The following is a 25,570-nucleotide window of genomic DNA, read 5'->3' on the forward strand; positions in this document are numbered from 1 at the left end:
CAAAAACTTTATAAAAAGCAAAAAGTTTACGAAATAAAAACTAATAAACAAAAATCAGATCGAGGCACAATCCGAATAGTCTTATAGAGGTTTCGGGAATATAATACCATAAGGGAAACAATTTTATAAACTGCGAAATATGGAGGAACACAGAGAGAATAGCCCAATACCTAAAGATCGTACACAGAAAATAATATATTTATATTATATTTAAAACACTTTATAAACAGCACAGCATGGAGATAAAGTTAAACTGATTTGATATGATGAATATGACAGCATGTTCTCAAGGAACTCAGAAACTCAGCGAGCAATCGTTATCAAATTTGGTATGTGGCTTCTTAAATGTATATTATAAGCAAAACTAAAGAGCTGACAGCTATAACAATATTTTAAGGAAAGCCTACCTCAAGTAACTAAGAAACTATAAAAGCTACTGAAGTAAAATTTGACATGTGGCTTCTAAAACATATACTCAAAGCAACACAAAAGGGCTGCCAGCTATAACAGTATTTTAAGGAAACCTACCTCAAGTAACTAAGAAACTATAAGAGCTACAGCCAGCAAAATTGGTATGTGAGTTATTAAGCGTTAAAAGCGCCAAATATGACAGGCCCAACACAATATCATAGAGTTCTCCTGAGGTAACTCGGAAACTACAAAAGCTATGCTCATCAAATTTGGTATGTAGGTAACTTAACATATATTATGCGCAAAATAAATGTATTTCTGCCATAAAATAAGCGCCATGCAAGTCGAGCTAAAGAAAAAACTAAAATCTTATTGAGTTGAGGTGCATAAATTTTACATATACATATTTTATAAGGCCTGTGAATAGAAATCATTTAGCCAAGTTTTCGACCAATTAACCCAAATGACAACCTAAACAATTGCCGTTACTTGTAAGTTATACGGCCAGAATAGGCTCATAAACTGCGCAAAATGCCCACGGATATGCTTACTATAATATTGTATAGATATGCTAACAATTACCATAATATAATATGCTTTATATAGCGAGAGAGATTATGCGAAAATGCTTGTAGTCAACCCACATCACACATTTAGCTTTAGTTATAAACAAACTAATTGCCGACAGTCGAAACAGCTACAGATACAGATACATTTGTATCTATATGCATGTTGTATAGATATATGAGGAGCAATATGTGTAGTTGAGTTGAGTGATAAAAACCTCAAACGGTGTGCAATTAAAAAGAAGAATAGCCAAACAGACAGACAGATAGGCAGACGGACAGACAGACAGACAGAAGGCGCGCGCCAAAAAGGAGTAAATGGATTTGGGGGAGTGGCAGAGGGCGGGGGGAAGGTAGTTGGTGCAGCTCATGTGGGCATAGCGCACACGCAAATATGCAGCCAAGCAGCAACATTAGACATGCAACTTGCAACTTGCATCAGTTGCAGTTGCAGCAGCAACAACAAGCGAATCTCTCGTTAATTTATGAACCTGAACCTGGGGGCCAAAGACAAGGCGAAAACCAAACCAAACTCAAAGTAAAAATCAAATTAAAACCAGAGCAGGCAAGCACGAAAATTTCTAAGGAAATTTCACCCCGTATACGTAGCAGGCATGCAACAAATGGCTGCGGCAAGGAGACAGAGACAGTGTCAGCGGCGAGAGAGAAACAGCGAGAGAGAGAGGGAGAGAGGAGACAAGATGCCAGCGCAGTCGAGCCTCATGGTGAATGACCAAAGCGCATTAAGGCAGCCAAGCGGCCAACCAGAGCAACCAAACAACAGCCAAGTGAACAGCGAAAAAAAAGAGAAAAAAAATTGAAGAAAAAAAAACCTGTGCTAATTATTATTTAGTGCAGTTCAGGCAACACAGAGCCAGCGAGTGGCACAGCCAGTGGCACAGCTCGGTTGCCACAAGAGGCTCTCTCTAGTCTCTAGTCGCTAGTCTCTAGACCCGGGCCCCTCTGCCACAACAATCTGCACCAATTTAACCAAATAAGGCGCTTTTAGCGGCCAAATGCATTGCATGCAACGCGCAACTTGCGCCACAGTCAAACGCATTGCCAAAGCAGAGAAATCTGCAAAAGTTGAAAGGCCCCAGAGCGAGATGGGTGTGCGTCTGTGTCTGTGTGTATGTGTGTGTGTGTGTGTGTGTGTGTGTGTGTGTGTGTTGCACCTGTTTTACAGGAATTCAGAATGCAAGCGTCGTCGATAATAAACTTTAATGCTAATAGTAGTTGTACATCATCTGCAATGGACCAAAAAGCCAAAGACACTGCCCAGCAGTCACCAGGGGCGTCCACAGGTGGTGTGCGTGTGTGTGTGTGTGCATTTTATCTGCATGTGCCGCTCTTGTGCTGAGCTCAAATTCAAATTCCATTAAAGCAATTACAATCACAACAACCGCAATTCCTGGCTACATGGTATTTGAGAATCACCGAGAACGGCGCGCGCGCGCTCCTTTTAACAGAAAATGTTATTATTTTTAGCCCATGGCACGTAATTAGAATTTTTGATTAGCCAAGCGACTGACTCGTCAAATCAATTCAAGTTTGTCAGACAGTTCTGGTTCCAGTTCCAGTTTGTCCACTTCAAATGGCAGAAGGTGTTAATCATTTATGAAATTTGCCTCATTTTGCGCGCACTCAATTCGAATTTCCAATTTTGCTGACAGCCGCCGTTAGCTTTGCTCTCAGCTGTCATCAACTAGAACAGTTTCTTTTTGATTTGATTTTATTTATTTTTTCTCTAGTAATTGGTAATTTATACGCGCTGAGACAAACGATTCACGTCGAGTTGCAATGTTGCAAGTTGAAAGGCAACCACCCAACGGAATTGAAAGGTTGCATGCGGCTCACAGCGGGTGGCCGGCTACAGTTATGTGGGGGAGTTGGTGCAGCAAGACAAAATGTAGTTAAGACTGAACTGAGAGATTTTGAAAAGCTCCAAACAGAACTTTGAATTTGAAGGCGGGGTTAAGTTGGACTTAAGAGGAGTCAAAAAGGAGCTTGGGAGCCCAGAAGAATGCTAACTTCTTATTAAAAAGGGACATAACAACATGTTTGTCTAGAAAAAAAACTACAATTGATGAAAGATCATTCAAGAAAAAGATACTGCTGGATTGATTGAGGGATTGAGGATCAAGGCGCAGACCAGGCCTTTAGAACTAGGCAGCTGTATTTTCGGTAAATGTCGATCAGAAGGTTGGAAAGCATTCATTTTTTCTGTTTCACACTTTCTATAAATCTAAAATTCTGAAGCCAAACATAAAATGATTTTTAATAATATGAAAAATACTCTGGTCGGCAAAGTTGCATTATATTATACATAACATTATAAAGTACATCATTTTACTTTGTCCTTTAACTGAAAAATAAATGTTATACAAATCTTTCCTTTTCTAAGATTTTTTCTTCTCTGTAGATTGGTTATAAGAAAGAATTATTTTGAATACACTATCTACCTTTTATCTATTACTAAAAATTTTTATCTTCTGCTAAAATAACATTTCATTTTCTAAGAACTTAAATATTCCTTTTTCTCTCTTTAACTTTTTTTTGATAGGAAACATTTTTGTTTTAAATTAACTTTAATTTTTTCTACAATCTTCTTATTAAGTAAATGTTTAAAAATGTATCTTAAGTTATTTATTTTGTTTTTGAATAAACTGAAGTATATTTAAATTTTGCATTTTCCTGCAGACCACACAACATAAAATAAGCTAAATACAATAAAAATTGTGTTAAAATGTTTTATTATGCAACATTTGTTGATCAGAAACGTGGTAACAATAACAGATAAAATAGCCGAAATAAATAAAACTAGGATAAGAAAAATAAACAATTTGCCAATCGCAGCGCCGCGCGAGAGGCGAGCAGGTGGGAAGGCGCCGAGGCTGCGGCTAGTGCCGACTGCTGTGCCACAACAACAAAAAAAGTAGAAAAAGAAAAACCAGCTGCTCAAGTGCCCCAGGGGTAGAGGGGGGAAGGGGGGCACACACACAGGTAGTTGGCTGCACAGCTTGGTGTCTTGCGCCTTGCGTCTTGTGGCGTAAAAAATCAAGTGCAGATTAATTAAATTCGATAATTAAATGAACGCAGCGAACGTTGAGCGCAGATCGTGTTGCAGTTGCACAGTTGCAAGTTAGTTTTTTTTTTCGTCTGCTTTTGCAGCTGAAAGCATTTGGCAGCTTGGCTGCACATCGAGGCTGCCCCGTTGCGGCGTCTAATGCATTTCTGTGATTTGGGCGCAGCGAATTAATGCGCAGCGCTCTATAAATTTGTCAGCAATTAAATGAGGCAGGTGCCTCAGCACACACACACACACACACACCCCTCCCCCCACGACACACACCCCTTCACTTGCCGCTTGAGCTTGCCGCGTGCCATTTATCAAGCGTGTTGTGTGTGCAGCAAGTTCGCTCAAATGCTGCCACCGATAAAAGCCACAAACTCTGAACTTTATAGACTGTCTCTTGGCATTGGCATTTGGCAGCGCGTTGTTGCAACATCAACTTGCAACCGCAGTTGTGCAGTTGCGCCTGCCAAACATCGCTTTGATTGATATTTGGGCGATAAAGCAGCGAATGCCGCTGCACGCCACAAAACTTCAGAGCTGGAAACATGTGTTGCACGTTGCCCGTTGCCCGTTGCCTGGTAAAAGTCGAGCTTGGCCAAAATCGCTGCATGTTGCACATAAATTTTATCGAGTTCAAGCCTTGTTCTTGTTGTTGTTGTTGTTGTTGTTGTTGCCGCAAATTTATGGCAGCAGTCAACTGGCTCAGCGAATGTGGCCCCAGCTTTTTTCATCTATATATAGTTTTTTTTTTCTTTGCGGGGCGTGTGCCTTGTGTGCGCTGTCCTGTTAACAACATGTGAGTGTTGCTTGTTAATGATACCGACGTGTGTGTGTGTGTGTGTGTCTGCCACATGTTGCAAGCAATAATATTTTACACAGGAGTCTCGAAAATACAAACAGATCATATAAATATTTGTGTTTTTGCCGAAAGTTCTAATTTAAAAGCTTACTGCGAAAGATTTAAAGCTTCCTTGGCATATAACTGATTGGGAATTACAAAAGAAACTTATATGTGGCCTGCACAAGTTGGATAGTAAATACACAGATATATGGTAGCTTAAAAATTCTTTACGGCTTTAAGTCCTTTTTAAAATATCTTAAAGGGTTGAATAGAAAAAAAAAACTAATTGGGAATTATAACACGAAGTCGACTTGCTTTATTGTAGAATCAATAAACATATATTTGACCCTTTTATAATTACTTGCGAGTAGTTCAATTTGCTTCCACCATGCCAGATAAATTAGCTGTTAAGCTTAAAGAGCTTTTGTGGCAAACGCTTAAAAGCTTTAAGGGCTTAAACCATTTGGGGATTATAAGCAGGAACATATTGTGATTGATTTATTTCACTTCGCAGCCGAGGTGTCCAGGCATCTGTTACATTTTTAACCACATGTAAATAATCTAAGGATCGAATTCGCATTGAATAATTTCTTGTGCAGGGTTGCATCGAACTAGCGCTTTTTCACCTCAAATAGCACAGGCTTCCGCTTAAGTTTTTATATAAAATTGCTTAACTTGAAAGAACTTCCGGGCACGTGAGTAAAAATATTTCATCTCTCTTTGCCACATTTGGAAAAACCCAACGAACCCCACTGCGTATACGTAATGCATATCAACGTGAACTCGTCTCATTCTAAAAGTTCCCTTTATTCTCCAGTCGAACAATATATTTTCAGGGCTCTGTTCAATTCCCCCCTTTCGCTTGACATTTTTCTGCAATTATAAATAACATTTTGTCCGCGCAAAAGTTCTTTGATAATTTCCTGTAGCACACATCATCGCACGATTATATACATGTAGAGTTGGCAATATATAGAGGAGTCATATATAATACAGAGACATGTTGTTCTTGTTGTTGTTGTTGTTGTTGTTGCCGTTGCCTTGTATTCAACAAGTTCAAGCAGTTCAGAACCTTTGCACGCGAACTTATCGCCGATGTGGCGGCGACACAGGCACTCGACAGCATTGTCTGGTTAGAGTGGCCCCAAAAACACACAAGCACACACACGCACACTCATACATACACACCATAAAATCTGTGTTTTGTGTGAAAAAAAACAAAATCTATTCAATTAATCAAAAACCTCTCATGAATCCCATGATAAGTATTAAGAGTCTAATTTTATTTAAAAAATAAGAAAATATTCGAATCTTCGATAATTGCGGCTTTTTTCTCAATATTTATAGTCATCCACGTTTTAAACATATCGATGACTATCGATTGCTATGCGTATAATCTCTCAATACCTTACTTATCAGTATTAAATAAATAAATAAGGGCTTGCATAACAACTATTTTTATTCTATTTATATTTATCGATGTATTTTATGTACCTTTATCGATATATTTTTTATTTCGATATCCAATAATTAATTAAATAACATTTATGGATATATTACCAAAACGTAGTATCATATTCATCCTTATTAAATCAATTAATTGAGTCCTGAAAGTGTATATATACTCATATATATAGGCAATTGGCAAGATTCGATTAATAGCATAAAGGCAATCGATATTTTATCGATTGGTATGTCAACATGTATAAAATTTAAAAAATAACACATTTAGAAGAATTTACAAGCATTTGCCCTAATTGACCCAACATATGCATAAATTATAAAGAAACTGAAATGCAAAAAATATATTTGCTGGAATACCCCCATTATATGTGTTTGGCACCAGTGTGCGTGGGGTGACCCTTTTCGAAACATACATTTGTGCTGGTTTTTTTTTAGTATTTTGATTGTTTCGTAAAGTATTTATAATCAAACAATAACAACAACAACGACAATCAACAAACAAGCAACGATGTCGCGCCTGATTATATAAAATAAATATCTTTGACTTGAACTTTTGCTATGTTGACTGTTTCCATTTTGCCTGTACACACACATACAGACACACAGACACATACGCACACATGTATGTACATGTATGTATGTATATATTTCAAAAACCGAGCAAAAAGTCAAAGCAGCAAAGCGGTCGCCGCGTACAAAATTCAACAGCAGCAGCAAACAACAGCAGCAGCGGCAACAACAACAAGCTGTCGGGCTACACATGTATAGTACACAGATCAGCCAGCAGCAACAGCAACAAAAGCAACAACAACAACAACACGAAATATATACACAAACGTCAAAAAAGTCAACTGCGCCGCTGCCATTTGATAAGAGGCCACAAGTGTAAATATAGACGACGACACCAAAAACAACAAATATAACAACAACAACAGCAACGACGTTGACGCCGACGCCGACGCCAACGCCAACGTCCACGACCGTTGACTGGCCGAGTCAAATGCGGACGCCTCTCAGCCTGCAGCATGCAAACTCGCGTGTGTGTGTGTGCGTGCCAAAGAGAGCGCGCTTAGCTAAAAGAGCGCGTTGTGCTGCGCTCTTACGGCCTTTGACGTGCCACACGACGTATGCGCAATGCGCTTTCGTTCGCACCTCGCAGCTCGCATTCGCATTGATTGATACGAGCAGAGCAGTTCGCCCATTTTCTTTTTATTGCCTTTGTGTCCGCTGTACTTTAGCTTTTGTGCAGTTCAGCAGAGTTCATTTTTGTTGTTTTTTTTTTTTATTTTTTTTGGCATCTGTGCCAATGGGTGCGGGTGCGAGTGCGAGCGCTTGTATGTGTGTGCATGTGTGTGTGTGTGTGTGTGTGTGTGTGGGTGGGCAGCAAGCTACGTGTCACAATGCGGGATAATTTGCTTGCAAATAAGCAACAAAATAAAAGTTCCTTTAGAGCGCGCGAGTTGAGCTCCAAGTGAAACTGGGTCAACTACGAGTCGGCGACTATTTAATAATAATTATTCGCATTTGACGAACGTCAAGATATTAGAACCTTTTGAACAAATAGAAAATTAATATCTTTTGTTTTTTTTTTCTGTTGTGTATATAATTGTGTCTACACTTTGTCATCACATATGCGATTAAAAATGGCGTCAGTTTTTTATACTATGAACATTTATTTTAAGCGCATATAGTCAGATTTTGGGGTGTATTCTAAAGTAAACAGATTTGATTTCTATAAATTCTCTAGACTTTCCCGAGCTCAAAAAGGCAACTCTTTCCAAGATGAACTTGCTTGAGCTGAGATTAAGTAAAATATTTATATATTTTAGATTAAGGAAATGGAAAAATGGTTAAGTGTAGTTTTCCGATTATTATAGTTCAATTATTCTGCTATATAAGTTTGGCTTTAAGACTCTAACAATATGTTTCCACAATAATATTAAGGTAAAAAGCACAATAATATATAAACCGAGCATAATAAGATATAAGATATATATTTCTTATAAGTAGATGCAGAGAAAACTCTCTTGGACGGACAACGACCAGCATCTAATATGTGTCCGCCTAATGGAAGTGTCCATTTGAAGAGTGCTCACTGTACATACACTGTACATCATGTTCCTTATCCCATGATCCATTCATGTTAAATATAGCCTTTCAAAATGAGAATTGGCAACAATTTTCAGACAAGTGACAAAAGATAAACGCCGTAATTTATGCAACATAAATGGCCATAATGATGCACACAACAACAACAACAAAAACAGCGACAACAACAACAACGAGAATGCGCCTTCGGGGCCCATCGTGTTTATAAAGAGCTACAACAATGCGATTAAATGACGCGTGCAGCGGGCAATTTAACAGCTCAATATTTGCATAATAACAGCGCGTGACAACAACAACAAAAGCAACAACAACAACAACAAAGGCTGCCAAGATCCTCCTTCTACTTTCTGGCCCAGACGCAGGCCCAATCGAAGCAATTCAATTGCAATTGCAAAGAAAAACAAAACAAAGGAGTCGCAAATATGTGGGTGAATTATGGGCCGAAAGGGTGGCTAACAGGGGAAGGGGGGAGCGGGGGTTAGGGGGGTTAGCCAGTCAGCTGCGCCATAAATTGCAATTGGCCCAAACGGCGCTCCAATGACGGATTGACAAATCGGCAAACGGCTGGCGGCGAGGGATGGAGGGGGCGCGGGGGCTGCTTTGTTGACAAATTTATGACAGACTTTTGTCTCCTGCCCATAATGATCATCACGAGCATGATGATAATGATCATCAGCAGCAGCAGCAGTGGCAGCGACGGCGGCAGCGGCACGCGAAGACGCGCCAATGTTTTATGATCTTTGGGGCCAAGGCAATAATTTGCCAACAATTTTTCAAACACAACGAAGCAGGAGAATTTGCCGCAGAGAAGGCACCTTGATCATGATGAGCATCATAATAATGATGATGGGGATGATGAGAATGATATGCAATCATAATGATGATAATTTGCATTTTAAATGCGCGACAATGCGGCACGTAAAGACGACAAAAAATGAAAAGATATAACAAAACAAGTTGAGAGTGACTGACTAGCAGATGCCCTGTAATCGATGATGATTGATACAATAGAAGTAATTATACAATAGCATTATAATAGTGTTCAACAAATAATAGTATTTAAGGCAATACACAAGTATTATATAATTGCGTTAGGCAACACTGATATCGTTGACTTATCGATATGCAGCTATATCGATATAAAGCTGTTAACAGAATAGTCAAATGTTAAAATAAGATGTTAACATAATATGTTAATCATAGATCGTGAGTGAACGAAGCTGGATCACAAAGTATATATATGTATATAGACTAATTTTTAAAGATGGGATGTTATTAACAAAATATATATATATTTAAAAAAAATTTTGTTTTTTTAATATATTTGTTAATAATAATAATAAACTTTATAATAGCCAAATTACTGAAAATGTCTGATAACTAAAAAAAAATAATCCTAACAGGAAACCGATATTTATCGACTTTACGAAAATTGCGGCATTTATCATTATCTGCGTATGATAGAACAAATAGCTATTTCCGACAATTTTAAGTTTCCAGCACACAAAATCGTTGCAGCTCCGCGAGCTTGTCACCTTCTGCCACATGTTCAATATACCCCTTTTAGACATTTGCGATGCGTACAGGGTATATGCCGCAAGTCCAAGACGATGGCATCTTTTGGCCATTTGAATACCGAAACGAAGACTATGCGCAAAACGTGGCGCAAACTGACGACAGTCTTGTTGCATGTGGCATAAAGTACTCCTTCTGCCCCAAGTCGCAACTCGCAAGTTGCAAGTCTCGAGTCTCGAGTCGCGGCTCAAAGGAGTCGCCTTATTTGGCCGTGGCCCAAAAGATTGTCTTTGAGCTGCCTGCTGAATCGCTCAGCCATACAAATTTGTCACACGAAATTGGTGTTTGTGACAAATCGAGCAGAAGGTAAGCCCGGGCGGGGAGTTTAGAAGGGGGGAGGGGGGAGGGGCTCAGAGAAGTTGCGTCTTATGCGGTGACAAGTGATTGAACTATTATGCGCTGCATATATGGAATGTCGCTGGGTGTAATGAATGCCCAGGCACAGCTCATATGCATTTTTGTACAGTTAGCTTGAAAATGGCCATATAATTTGAGGTTAGAATTGACTTTGAATCGCGTGATTGACAGTGATTGAAGTGCGTGAGAAATGAAAGTAATGCCCCATCTAGGGTGCGAGATGTTTTCGATTTGGTATGCTAATTTGTATATATGTATGCCAAAAGATCTGAAGAGCAGAAGAAAGCAGACGAAAGCAAGAAAATATTCTATATACTATATATATATCTAAAGAATATTCGTAAAGCTTTTATAAAGTATGTAAGTAAAATATTTAAAAATTCTAAGAAATGCTTTTATAATAAATGAAAACTTAGAGATTAAAGAGCATCAAGAAAGAATTCAGATATATGTGGAGTAGATTGTTCAAGCTACGTGGAGATAAAAAAGAACGCAAGAGATCAGAGACAGCACCTTATCTAGATAATCTCATATATAGCTGCATTCTTGAAACTAGCGGGAAAGTTGGGAAGATTTTAGAACCTTGTAGACATTTGCCTTTTGCAGATATGTGAGCATAGTGAAGCTCGTAAAGGCTGAGTTTGAGGAAAATATCTCAGAAAACAGAATACTTTGCCATACAAGAACCTACTTCTCGACCGATCTAAAGATGGCAGCTATATGATATAGTGATATAGATGATATAGAGGTCAGATGCTCAGAAGATTTCATAAGTTAGTTAATAGCGAGATTGGTCGATACATTGATATATTGATCTAACGAAGGCATCTGTAAGATATAGTGATCCGATGTTGATGGGGTTTGGTATATATACGAGCTTATATCGGTCGAGATATCTTGATAAGCGAAAATCTTTTGCTTGCAGCAACTTTCTTGTCGAGTACTTGTAGTAATTCGATGCTAATGGGATTTTGAATATATATAGGAAGGAAACTTATAACTGAATCTTCAATATTTTCAATATCTTCAAAAGAAAAAAGTTGTTTTTATAAGTACTATTTTCTCGGCCGATCGTTCCTATGGCAGCTATATGATATGGTATGATATAATATGGCCTGATCCGGTTGGTTACGACTTATGTATTGCCAGCATTAGAAAGACGGACCTACGCAAAGTTTCAAGACGATTGCTTAAAGACTTTAAAACAGACAAAGAGGCAGAGGGACAGGCGGAAAGAAGGACAGACAAACATGTCTATATCAAATCGGCTGTAGATACTGATGTAGAATATATATATACTTTATGGGATTGGAGATGTCTTCCGCACACATTTCATGACAATGTTATAATATGCTCTACAAGGCTATGAAAAGGGAGCGCTCGTTGGATTTCTTGATTGATAGTCCGATTGATAAAATAGCGACTGATTAGTTTTGTGTTCGGCTTAGAACTTATCAAAGAGCTAAGCCAAAACACAATACGCTTTCATCTATCCATGGCTAATGCCAATTTGAAAGAGTTCGTAGAGAAACGGCAACGAGTTGGCCACAAAAATGCGCAAGAGATCGCAGCTAATTGAGACATCATCAGCAGCAGGGGCTGAAAGTTGGGTGAGCTGGGAGAATGGCTTGAAAGGGCGCGTCTGCAGTTGGCCAAGTAAACATAAAGAAAAAAAGACTGCGGCCAAAAGGCAAGTGTAAATGGCAGCTTAAAGCGCCAGAGGAAGTCGCAACGTCTTCGGCTTGGAAATCATTTTGAAAGAAATCCGCAGCCAGATCTCAAACAGAACCAAAAAAAAAAACGGAGAGAAAAAAAACAAGCACAGTTGGCCAAGAGCCGCACGCCCCAGACTCCAGACTCCAGACATAAAAATCAGCAACAATTTAATAGCAATTTTACAGCGTGTGCGCTCCAAGTCCCCAGCTCCAGCTCCAGCTCCAGCTGCAGCTCCCCCAGCTGATAATGAAGATTAGATGTTGGTTCGAGCCTCTGTTGAATCTTTACTTTACTTTTCTCAACTATACTCTAACAAAAGGTTCAATCAATTTGGACTGAATAATGTCACGGCTGCTGTGGCAAAAGTTATTCGCTTTTAGAAAGTCCAAGCCTAAATGTCTAATTGAACTCAGCTCTCAGTTTAGCTGGGCTGATAAAAATTGGTGAGGATCATTCTTTTGGTTTGAGATAATGAATTTATTAAGACGAGCTAGATAAACTAAATATATCTTATAGATTTCTTAGAAAGAAGCAATCTATAATATATATGTTTGCATTAAAGGTTGTAGATATCTTTATCAAACTCAAATACTACCAATTTTACTAAATCATTTTATGTATATAAAATTGCACTTAAGCGTTTGATTGATTGATTGATAGATTGACTGACTGATTGACTGACTGACTGACTGACTGCCTGACTGCCTGACTAACTGACTGACTGCCTGACTGGCTGACTAACGTTCAAATTGATTTTAAACTTATTTCAAGGAAAAACGTGAAAATTGATTTCAAACGTGTTTCACGCCTTTCAGCAAATCCACACACATGCGTGGAAAAGGAAAAGACGCGTGAAAACTGATAATTATAATGGAAAACAAAGCCAGGCAAAGTTAGGTAAAATTGTTCGCTTATTCATCAGCTATTTAGACTATAGACAACTTTTGCTATCACTTCATTTATCTCATCTTTCAGGCACGTTTCACTCATTTCGGCAAATCCACCCACACGTGTGGAAAGTGTAAAAACTCGTGAACTTTAATAATTATAATGGAAAACGAAGCCTGGCACAGCTAGGTGAGATCTGTTGTTTATTAATCAGCAAGGGTATTCAGGCTTCAGTCAACTTCTGTTATCTCTTCATATATCTCATCTTTCTTTTTAGTTTTCTTTGTAGTTGTTGTCATTTCAGGACTCGTACAGGAAGTGGGGACTTCATTTAATGGCAGCTGCGATTGGCTAATCTCTCGCAGCTCTTAAAGAAGTTGTCAAAGCTGCTTGATGGGGAGACTGAGAGATCGAGAGGCGCGGCGAGCCGTGGTTAGCTCTCGAGTCGTTAAAGCCGGCAAGGCAAGTGAAAAGTTCATTAGACGAGTCATAAAAAAATACAGAAAAAAAAAATATAAAAAAGTGCCAACTCGCCAAATGTTCGACGTGTCAGAAATTCAATTTGTAATTGTGGCCAACGTTCGGAAATTTCAACAAAATACAAAAAATACCCAACTGAATGCCGCAGCAACTGTCATACGAACATTGACCTCTCCGATGAGCTGAGTAGGTTCACGGGGCATGCGGAGCGGCACGGCTGCTGAAGGGGGGAAGAGGAGGGTTGGCTGGGCACTCGGTAGCGTTGGGCGTGCGTACGTGATCGAATAATGAATAACATTCAAATTGAATGATCAAACACGACCAAAAAGACGTCGAATAAACCAAAGCGATCGAGCGCCGAGAAACGCTTCGGTTCTTCTTCGTCTTCTTCTTCTTGTTATTGCTGTTGTTTGGGTGTCATAAAGCTGGCGAGGCCAGCATAAGTAGAAACAACAACAATGAAACCTGGCCAAAAGCTGTTAGAGCCGCATTTCGTTAGGTGCCAAGCCAAGTTAAGAGAGCTCTGCCCGCTTCTGGGGGTCAAGCGGCTCGACAAAACCAACGAAGAGAGCTCAAAACGGGAGTCTACGACTAGGAGATACCCTTACAAACATGCTAGCTTGCGCACCTTATGCAGCGGCTGTGCTTCTTCTTCCCTTTGGCCCACACTATATAGAGGCAAAGCCTCCTTAATTAAGTTCGGTCTTTAAAGTCCGATCGCTATGAAATTTACAGGGCTCAAATATGGCACTTAACTGTCTGTGCATACCAAAGTTCAAGGTTCTACCTTCACAAATGAGGGGGAGAGGTATCCAATAAGTAAAATGCTCTCAAGCTGTAAATGCCTTACAATAATCTGCACACCAAATTTGGCGTATATATAGCTTTTATAGTTGTCGAGTTATGCTTAAAAGACAATGTCACCAAATCGATATTTATCGATATATTGAAAATATAATACATGAAGATATCGAAAAATATATATACGGACATGGCTAGGACTCGTCTCAGCCTGATCGAAGATGCTTTCTTCTGCCTCTTGCTTATTATATATATATCTCAATCTCAAGTTCATTTACAGTTTCTTTCGCATCGATTTCAGGAATCTCGAGTGAAAATCTTTTTTTATTATATTACATCATTCAGGAATTTTTGAGTTAACAAAGAAATTGTTTAAGTGTTTTCTCGTGCAGAACGTTTCTTATTAAAAAGTCCATTTCGGACTTTAAATTGACTTAAATTCAGCATTTTTTAACTTACTTAGAGTCTTTTTTTCCAGCTCCAACAATTCAATCGTTTTTGTTGTTGTTATTGGGGTCGTAAAAGGCCTCACCTTAGCTGCCACCGCACCCTCTGCTCTTACCTGTGCCTGTACTCCCCTCCCTCCCCTCCCCTCCCTCCCCTCCCCTCCCTTCCACAACCAAACTCATGCGTCTACACTGCGAGAAATGTTAATAAGCTTTGGCAATTTATACAATCGACACATTTGGGATACTCACACACATACATACGCACGCAGGCGCACATACAGGCACTCACAGACACACACACACACACACACACACACACACACATATATATACACTCATACGCACACACACACAGAGCGAGACTTGGGCACCTGCCCCTCTGCCTCTGCACATATTTCATGCATAACTCTTTGGTTTCCCTCTCTCTCTATCTCTCGCTCTCTCTCTCTCTCTCTTTTTCTCAATCTCTTTCTGTCTCTTTCTCACGCGTTTCGCCAATTCTCATCAATATTTTGCTCACGTTGCGACATTTCGTCAATATCTGCTGCACCCCTTCCCCGCCCGACTTCTCCTTTCCCAACTGCTCGCACGCCTACCTTAAACATCAGTCGGACCCCTCCCCCCACCCCCCTCTCTCTATGTCCACCCGCTCTTCCTCTTGTGCCACTGTGAAACGCGTGAATCGTTCAATGATTCTTTTTTAATTGAATTCTAAAAACGTTGTCAATTCTTTGTTGTTGCTGTGATTGTTCCTCTTGTTGTTGTTGTAGTTGTTGTTTGCAATTGTTGTTGTTGTTCTTTTTGTTGTTGTTGGGGCGCTACGCGTTGGTATCTACATATGGCCAGTTATATGGCATAAGGCATAATGGGCTGAGGGTATAAGGTCTGAGGTAGATTGTCCATCAAATTGAAAAGAGAGGTAGATAGGAAGAGAGAGGCAGGTAGGAAGAGAGACAGAGAGAGGGAGAGGGAGAGGGAGAGAGGGAGACAGAGAGAATATTCAGCCTTGTGGTATGCGGCTTTAAGTTGTTGTTCTTGTTGCTTTCTGTTGTTGTTGTTGTTGTTGTTGTTGTTGTATAAAAAACTTAAAGCAAGCTGATGGACAAGACGCACTTTGATGTTGTTGTTGTAGCTGTTGTTGTTGTTGTCGTTGTTGTTGTTGTGGCTTTTATTGAGCTTTTTCGCGCGCTCTTGGACTTGACAATTACACGGCTATATATTTATATTTTTTTTTTCAATGACGTTCGTTAAATTTGTTACAGTCACGGCTAACACACACACACGCACGCACACACACACACAAACACATTTGATGAGCGCCACAAAGTGTTATGTGTGTGTGTGTGTGTGTGTGTGTGTGTGTCTGTGTGTGTGCTTTACACCCGCCTTGTTTTATGTTTATAATTATTATTATTTTTATTATTTTCAACAAACGGCAGCAGTTCAAGTTCAATTGTTAATGTAAAAAGCCACACAGGCACACACACACACACACACACACACAAGTCAAACGCCATTAAATTTGCTTTGGCTTTTTGTAAGTTTTTTTCGTTGTTGCCGTTTTTTGTGTGCTTTGAGCTAAGAGAAAAAAAGTGCTTCGAAAAAAATACACCTAGGCGAAAAATGTGCTTGCAGAAAGTAGACCGAAAGTCACCTTTTGCTGTGCCTTTAATTAATGTCAATTATTATTCAATTAGACCGCACATCGAAAGGTCATGCAAATTAATGAACTTCTGACTTTTCGCAAAACGGCGGCGAGCGTTTAATGTGCTAAACTTAATTGAACTTTAGCCGGAAAAAAAGAGCAAATAATAGCTTTAAAACAAACGAAAACTATTTAAAAGCAAAAAATTAAATCAAAATTAACATTTGCTTATCTAATCTTTTCTTTAAAAGTGACATTAACACGGAAAAGGTTACAAAAAAAACTTTGGAAACGCTTTAAAAAACGTTTAAATTTTATTAAAAAAAAACCTTTTGAATTGAAATAAACTTGGGCTATAAATTCGACGGATATAAGAAAGAACTTTAGAGACAATAAAAAATAATTTATTTACAATAAAAAAATGTTTGCTAATATTATCGCATTTCAGTTTCGGTTTATCATAAACAATAAAGAGGCTTGCTTTATTTAACATCTCTTTGAAAATTAATTTTTAGCTGCCATAAAATAAATTTGAAAACACTTCAAAACTAGCTTCAAAAACGCCAAACAATCAAATTTAAGTAAATGCAAAACGATTTACGAGACAGCATAGTAAATTAATTAATTTTTTAAACAGGCGCCTTGCGTTTTGCATAGATAATATTCATTTTTCAAGCTAAGAACGAAAAGTATCCTCTATTTTAATTAATTAAATTCTCTTAGTTTTTTTAATTTTCTAGCATAAGCGCAGCTCAGTTCACTTCGGTATTTGCCTAAAAGGGGCGGCAGCTCATCTCTAACAGTAAACATGCTCTCTTAACTTGCAGAGCGCGTTTTAAATGGCGGCAACTAGGACACAATTGAGAGCTTTCTAAACGCGAGCTTTGAATGCCGTTACGCGTGCGCAATTGAAAGCCTGACCTTAATGATGGATAAGTCAACGACAGCTGGCTATAAAGACAGATGCTGCTAAACCTTTGACAAAAAAAATAAGAGACAGACAGAGAGAGAACGCCCAGGAATGCCAAAACAAACAATAAACATAACTCAAGACGCGCTGCTTAAAAGTCAACGTCAGGTGAGACGACGTCAACGTTGACGTCGACTCATTATTGATGTGGCTCAGTTGAGGCTGATGAATAAATGTCGCGACGTCCACTCCCAAACTTCGCTAAGAGCACAAAAGGCGCGGGCGACGACGACGCTGTTGGGTGACAATGGGAACGGCAACGGCAACGGCGACAGCGACTGCGACTGCGACAGCGACAGCGTGTCGTAAAGCTCAAGAGAGCAAACGCAAAGCAAAAGTAATGTAGGAAACATGCGACGTCGCGTCGCTGTCGCTGCTGCTGCCGCGGCTGCTGCTGCTGCTGCTGCTTTATTTGCGTTGGCTGTGACCGCGACGCGTATAATTTACACGTTTTGCTCATTTGCGATTCTGGGCGCGCAGCTGAAACAAAACACAAATGAATTAAAATCACAAAAAAAGGGGCGAGGGCAGAGACAAAAGGGCGATAAGACCCAAGGAGTGCAGAAGCAGCGTCAAGAGTTAACTCTCAACGCGACTCGAGTGAAATTCCAACAAGTGGCGTAATTGCGCCCTGCGGCGGCTACCGTGCGGCCATCGATAGCCATGACTAAAGAGTGTGCGAGACGGTGTGAGGGGAGCGAGGGGTATGCTGCATAGACAGGCAGTAAAATCGCAAATCATAAATACAACAAACAATAAATAAGTGCATGCAAGATGCCAAAGAGCGTAAGAGCAAAAGAGCAACAAGTGTGCGTGTCTCAAGTCGTTTAGCTGCTGGCGTCGCTGCTGCTGCAGTCGCTGCTGCTGCTGCCGAGTGCAAAGTTGAGCAGACATAATGAACGCGCGAGGACGCGTAAGGTGAAGGAGACGGCGACAACAACAGCAGCAGCAGCAGCGGCTTTGGCTGCGGCTGCGCAGTCGTTGCTGCTCGTCATCGACAACTGCACGCCATCGGCATATAAAAAAAACCAAAACCAACAACAACAACAACGAAACTCAACATTGCGCTTTTAATGCTCTTGCTAAAGAGAGAGCCTTTGCACTTGAGCATAAGGTTTGCGGCGAATTTTTGAATGCCTTTAAAGAGAGGCGTAAGCAAAATAACAAAAACTAATTTAACAGATTAGGTACTGAACCAATATTCTATTTATAGGCGAAAGAGTAAAACGGAAATTTGTTTGAATTTAAAAGAAATATAAGTAATTTTAACCTTTTTAAAGTATTTTTAACCCTATATAAATAAAATTTTATATATATATCAATCACGTTTAACGTTCAACTCTGTTTTGGTTAAGTTAATGTCAATATTTACCCAAGTAATTATAAACTTGACTTTAATTTTGTAATATATTCCTAAGAGAGTGCATTGCGTATTCGTCATGTCTGATTATTTTTTTCTTTTTTTTTTCTGCTTTGCTTGCCTGACTGCAACTGCGACTGGCGTTCTCGCAGTTCTCAGCTCTCGAGTCTCAGTTCCAGACAAGTCAACATTCCATGGCCATTTGCAGGGCATAAGTTCGCGTCAAAGGTTTCGAGACAGGCAGAAAAAAACAAAAATAAGGTAAATAAAATAAAATAAGAAATACAGAGTGCCAAAGAGTGAAGCGCAACAAGAGACAAAGGTTATAAATGCAGCGCTACTCATATTGATAAGTTTTTGTTGTTGTTGTTGTTGTTGTTGTTGTATTAGCCTCACGAGGGGCCAGACGCAGAGACTTGAAAGCGTTTCGCTTCTGTTGCCTCTTCTTCTTCCTTTGCTTCTGATTGTTGTTGTTGTTGTTGTTGCTGTGCACCTTCTGTTCCTGCCCGAAACGTTGCGCCGACTCGTTTTGCATTTTAATTTTATTTCTGTGTTTTTTTTTTCGCTTATTTTTTTTTTTTAACGATCATCATGATCATGTTCATGATCATTGCACGCTTGTTTATTTTATTTTTATTTTTTTGTATATACTTTATTTTTGATTATTTTAATTTTAAAGCCGCGCAACGTTTTATTTCCCGCCCGCCTCTACAAACAAGCGCGTGCGTGTGTGTGCATGTGTGTGCATGAGTGTGTGTGTGTGTGTGCTGCCTTATTTGAGGAGCCGGTCAAAGTCAACTCGAGTCCCAAGTCTCATTGAAATTTGTGGCTTTTTCGGGGCGTCTCTTTCTCTTTGCGTGTGTGTGTGTCTGCCTGTGTGTGCGTGTGCGTGAGGTGCTTTGTTTTTAATAAAAATTTGCATGCTGAATGCTTAATTTGCCCGCACTTCAACTGGGGAGTGGCAGCCACTTTTTCTTTATTGTTTTTTCTGCTTATTTTTGGTCAAAAGGTTGTGCAAATGCAGTGGAAGCTGCGCAGCTGCACGAGTATTGGTGAGCTTTTGAAAGCTCTATGGCTATGCATAGGCAGGTACGTGCTGCGCGTGCATGCATGCGAGCTGTATATGTGAAAGCTTCGAAGGTTTCACAGTGCACACACACACATACATTTAAGCGTTCATTTTGTTATATACATTTGAATTCCAGACGTGCTCTGGCAATATATTTTTTAGCTAATTTTGCCTTTTACTTTTGAGTTGCATATCATGAGTTAGATTCTCGTTTGGAGCACGCGATTGGCGTTTGGGCGACTGGCATCCGATCAAAAAGCCACAGACAAAAGTCAAAGGTGAGCCAGATGACATCATCAACGTCTTGATTCTAAATAATTATCATAATTATTGGACGCTGCAGTTGTCGCAGCTTCAAATCGAGCTAATATATCAATAACATACGAGTGCAAAGCAAGGCATTTATAAATTGTTTGATAGTTCAGTTCACAAAGTTTCTGCCAGAGTTCGGGTCAGGGAAGGGTCTTTGTCTATTTTTACAGTGGCCACAAAAAGTCAGCAAACTGACCAACAATATGAGAAACGGTGGCAAGAAAAGCTGTGGATAGGTAAGGGGCAGGGGGCAGGGAGGGGGCACCGACAAAGCAACACAAACAACAAACAAACAAAAACCGAATGAGAAATAAATACAACAACAAAGGAAAAACACAAAAACGGGGGAAAAGAAACAAAAGCGTAAAACGATAGTTGAACTTTCAACACCTAGTTTTATGCTTGATGCCCTGTAAAAATGCTTCACATGGGGTATGATAGGTTAGCAGATAACGACGATTTGATCAAGGACGACATTTTGAATTCTCGTAGCATAAATAAATAAATATATATGATAAATTATAGATACATTTATGTATATATTTATAAACTTTATATAATTCGTAATAATCTGCTGCTTTATCATGTCCGGTCTTGAGCATTTTTACAGGGTATACATAGATATATTTAAAAAGACTAACCTCTGCCCTGTTCAACAATTTGAACTTAGCTCACAAAAAAGCTAAGCTATTGAAATGTTGTACCTTTTGATTCCAAGCAGGATATATGTCAAAATCGATCAGATGCAATTATATAGCTGATAAAGGAACAATCAGTCAAAATCTAACTTCGTATGTGTACATTTTCATGTTTTTCTCAGTTAAAGAATGAGAAAAACAGCCAAAAATCAAGGTCAACCAAAAGAAAAATTTTCAGAAAAATGTTTATTTCGGTAGGAAATCTTTTTATGAGATTCATCATACTTTTTTTTCCTATCAGGAATTTCCTATCATTTCTTTCCAGGGAAAAGCCAGAGAAAAATGCACAATAACTTTGGGATCTTATGAATAATAATATTCTTTCTTTGTTTTTAAGGGAGAGGTTATGGAGACCCAAAGTTTAATCTAAAAGCGAGTCATAGTTTGGGCATAGTTTTATTACAGGGTATTTGGTCTTCGACACCGTACAGATAACATTTGTTTTTGTTTTGATTTTTTTTTCAGTTGGGCTCTGGGGTCTGGTCTCGGTCTAGCTCGATGCATTGTTGCTGTCTTTGGTAGCAGTTAAATAAAACGCGATAAACGCTGTTTAGACAACACGGGGGCAGGTGCCAGGTGCCGAGGGGGGGCGGGGTTAAGGGGTGGGGCATGTCTCACTTACCGGAATAACACCAGGCTGGCCATACTACTGTTGTCTCGGTATCAATTTCCTTCATTATGGTGGGCTCAACATATTGTCAAAACCGCACCGCACCGATTCGATTTGTCGCCGCCGCCGCCCCGCGCGCTCTCTCCCTCTCTCCCTCGCTGGCTCGCTCGCTCCGCCTGCTGCAGCCTGCCGGGTCCGGAAATAAACAAAGAAAACGAAAAGAGAAGAAGAAAATATAGGAAAAGCGTTAGCAAGAGTTGGCTTTAAGTGGAGATTAAGTTATTAAGTTATTTGAATAGAGTTTTCTTTGCTTCATTTTGCAGTTATCATTGCGGCATTTCGTCCCCCCCCCCCTCCCCATCCCCCTTCATTTGTTTTTTTTCTTGGCCAATTTTTCAATTATGCTCGGCCAACAGGTTGTTGGCCATTTTCATGTCGCTAATTTGTCTTTGTATTCACCTGCTTCTTCTTCTTGTTGTTGTTGTTGTTGTTGTTGTTGTTGTCACTTAATCTTAAGTTGTCTGTGTTAATGTCTTAATGTATTTAGTATTTAGCTTGGCTCTTAAATATGCAACTGCCTCGCCAGACATTCAGCTGGGTGTTTCTTTAATTAATTCACCTGTTGTCAAATGTGCAAATGCTTTTTTCTAATACCCTGTAGTTGCAGAAATGTGCAAGAGGGCACACTGAACTAGTCAGATAGTCTGAAGCATCTTCATTTAAATTATTCAATATTTCCACTCTTATTGAAAATGATATATTCTCATAAATCTTCTCCTGACCTCATGGAGCCTGGCAAGAGAAAACTTGGTAAACGCATATTGTAGAACCAAAAAAACAGTACAAAGTTATATATAAGGCTAAATATCTGACATAGAGAAGCCCTTAAATCGAAGAAAAGAAACTTAAAATTATTTAAAGAACATATATCTAAATTCACTGAAGAAACAGTTTTTCGGACTTAGTTTCGGAATCAAAAACTACACACTTTTGAAAGTCGAAGTTATTAAATAAAAGACTAAATATCTGGCATAATCAAAAAAATTAAATCCGTTTTTTTTAGAAACATATGCATTCACTAATAAAGTGCATTTCGAATTTTCGGAGTGAGTTTCGGAATCAATTCAGACACAAATATCCAAATTCACCTAAGAAACCTATGAATTCGCTTATAAATGAGTATAGAATTTTTGGGACTTAGTTTTGAAATCAAAGGTTACACAAATTCTAGAGACGAGAGAGAAATATACTTGATATAATTCCATCACGGCTGCTCTTTAGCTTTAAAAGAGATATTGAAAAAAAGATTTACTTTTGATAGAAGGGAAGGAACCTTCAAAAGATATCAATCTAAGTCTTGTTTAGATTATTCCTTCATTAAACATGTTTACTTCAGCTCACTGATTAATTTATTTCCTTCTTTTATAATATAACATATTCATAGCACAACAGTAATTCATATTTCATATTTTACAGGGTATGCACTCGGTCGCCTTAGCCCACGCTTAGTCACAGTTCTTCTTTGTCTAATGTTTTATGTGCTTTGTTTGAAAATTAAAAGTTCTTAAATGCCGTCAAATTGCGTTTAACACACATATTTGTTATGCATGGCAAAAAGTTCAAAATAAAATAATAATACAACATACAACAAATTTTCAAGCACGTAATAATTCGCAACCGGTTTAAGCGCCGCAGCTGGGCTTCTATTTGAAGTGCATTTGAATTTTGCAGGGTATTTCAAATGTCGCTGTCAACTGTCGAGAGTCTTGGGAAGAATCAAATAAAAAACCAAAGTGTACTCACAAAAATTGATACACAAAGTTTAAGGTCGCGTTTTGGCGTTTTGCGAGTTATTTAAACAGCTTTTTGCATTTGAAATTTACCTTTTTTTTTCGAGTTTTATTTTTTGATTGAAATTTTATTTTGGTGTATATAATTTTTTTTCTGTATTGTTTTGTGTCGATTGTTTCACGTTGATTACCGCCAACGACTTCTATTGTTGTTGCTGTTAATAATATTATTATTTGTTGTTGTTGTTGTTGTTGTTGTTGTTGCTGTCAATTTGTCAAGCCAATTGACAAAAGTGGCCGAAAGCACGGACAGCAGCAAAAAATTCAGACAAGCGATTTTTTCAAATTTTTTTTTTAACTTTTCTTAAATACTTTTATTTTGTATATTAGCTATATTTGTATATATATATATATATAATTTCTTATTTATATTTCGTTTTTCGTTATTGTTTTTAATTATTTATTATATTTATTTATTTATTTTATTTTGTTTATTATTATTATTTTGCTTTCTTTATTATATTTATATTTTATTTTATTTTTTATTTTTTATTTATATTGAATGTGCGTTGATATGTTATTTGAGCCTTATTTAAACAAAACTTTTACTTGTTGAAAAATCACTTTTTTACATATTTTTGCTGCTGTTGTTTTTTTTTGTTGTAATTTTTCTGCCGCAGTTTGCACTTATTTTTTAAATGTTTGTCGTTTGTTTTTGTTGTTATCGTATTTCCGCGCTCCGTGAATGTATTTTTAGATATAAACATTTATTTGATTTTTTGTACTTTTTTTTATATATTTTAATGAACAACACACGCGTTGACTTTCATTTGCTTGATTTTAAATTTGATTCTTTTTTTTTTACGGGCAACATTTCAAATTTGACGCTTTGACCTTTAAGCAAAATGCTTTGATTCTTATGAGCATTCCAATTGGCATTCACTTTTCGACTAATTTGCATTTCACATTTGCACTTTTCGACCAGCTAATTGCGTTCGCAGATATTGTATCTTAATCTAAAAGATACATTTGTTGCATGAAGCTCAGTTCTTGTTGTTGTCGCTGGTCACGTGCCGTCTGCGCTGACATTTGACAGCGGATTTGCTAATGCTCGCATTTGTATCTTTTGCTTGTTATGTGTGTTTTCGGGGGGGCACACGTGAGTTTGTTGCACAAAACACAAAACTGTTGCATATGCCGCTTCTGCTTCTTCTGACTTTTTGTATGGCGTGTATATAACAGCTTAATCCTTTGAGCTTTTCAGCTGTTTGACGCACGTTGCACGCTTGTTTGTTTTGTTTGGTTTTTTTAGTTAGAAATTTATGGCTCGCTTTTTTATCAGCACTCGAGTTGTTGCTGTTGCTGTTGCTGTTGTTGGTTGCGCGCCGAAAAAAAGCAAACTGCGATCGTTATTTTTTTTGTGTGTGCTTTGCAGCGAGCGCAATTCGCACGACTCGCAGCGCAAACGGGAACGTACTGAGCAGCAAAGCGTCGCCGCAACGGCTCCACATTGGAGCCGCCGCTCAACACGTGCACACACACACACTCAGACGCGAGCGAGAGAGAGAGAGAGCGCGCGCGTCTGATGTGAAGAGCGCCGCACTGCAAAGAGCGCGCGCCTTGAGCTTTATCAGTTGACGCGTTCTCTTTGGCTACGCGCGTTCGCTCGTGCTTGCTCTCTCTCTCTCGCTCGCTCTCACGCCGAGTGCAGTGTGCAGCGTGTGTGTGCGCGCAGCTGAAAAAGGGTTCAATGAAGGTCAGCTGGTTCAGAGTTCAGCGCAGACGACAAAAAAAAAAAAAGAGTGAAACGAAAAAAAAAGCTGCACTTAAACTCACATGCAAATGCAGCTGGTGTGTAAATGTGTGCGTGTGTCTGTGTGTGTGCGTAACTGTGAGTGTATCGCTTGTCCATTTGATACTTTGGCCTCGTCTGTCAATTGTTGTTGTTGCTGTTGTTGTTGTTGTTGTTGTTGTTGTTGTTGTTGTTGTTGTTGTTGTTGTGTTCCATTGCACTTTTCCTATTTGCCCAGTTGTTGTTCGCCCGAACAGTGGGCAAAATGTAGCAAAAACATATGCATATTAATTGCACTGAACGCCGTTCTAATGAAAAAAACCTGGCCTGGTACCATCTACAAATATATACTATACATACTTATATGTACGTTGAATTGTAAATCGATATCATTTGATATCACGACGACCTAAACAACCTTTAGAAATGAAAAAAAATAATACAAAAAAATAATAATAAAAAGCACGTCAAAAGACGCAGCAGCAATATATTTCTGTGCATATATATATTGGCCCAAGATACACAGCCACAGATACAGCTACAGCTACAGATACAGCTGCAGATACAGATACAGATACTCTGATACAGATA

General features: G+C 38.8%; 1 protein-coding gene across 1 annotated transcript in view; it reads right to left on the reverse strand.

The window, feature by feature from the left end:
• Positions 1-21,548, reverse strand: part of Samuel (SAM-motif ubiquitously expressed punctatedly localized protein) — a 62,121-nt gene extending 40,573 nt beyond the window's left edge. The window contains exon 1 of the mRNA XM_064692535.1: positions 21,410-21,548. Within this exon, the coding sequence (XP_064548605.1) occupies positions 21,410-21,464 (55 nt within the window). The 5' untranslated portion in view covers positions 21,465-21,548. The remainder of the gene's footprint in view (positions 1-21,409) is intronic.
• Positions 21,549-25,570: the final 4,022 nt, after the last annotated feature.

This window comes from Drosophila montana, unplaced genomic scaffold (genome assembly GCF_035044405.1).
Source record: "Drosophila montana isolate Dmon_TW-CO22-7 unplaced genomic scaffold, ASM3504440v1 contig_3619_1, whole genome shotgun sequence".
NCBI classification, from domain to species: Eukaryota; Metazoa; Arthropoda; class Insecta; order Diptera; family Drosophilidae; genus Drosophila; species Drosophila montana.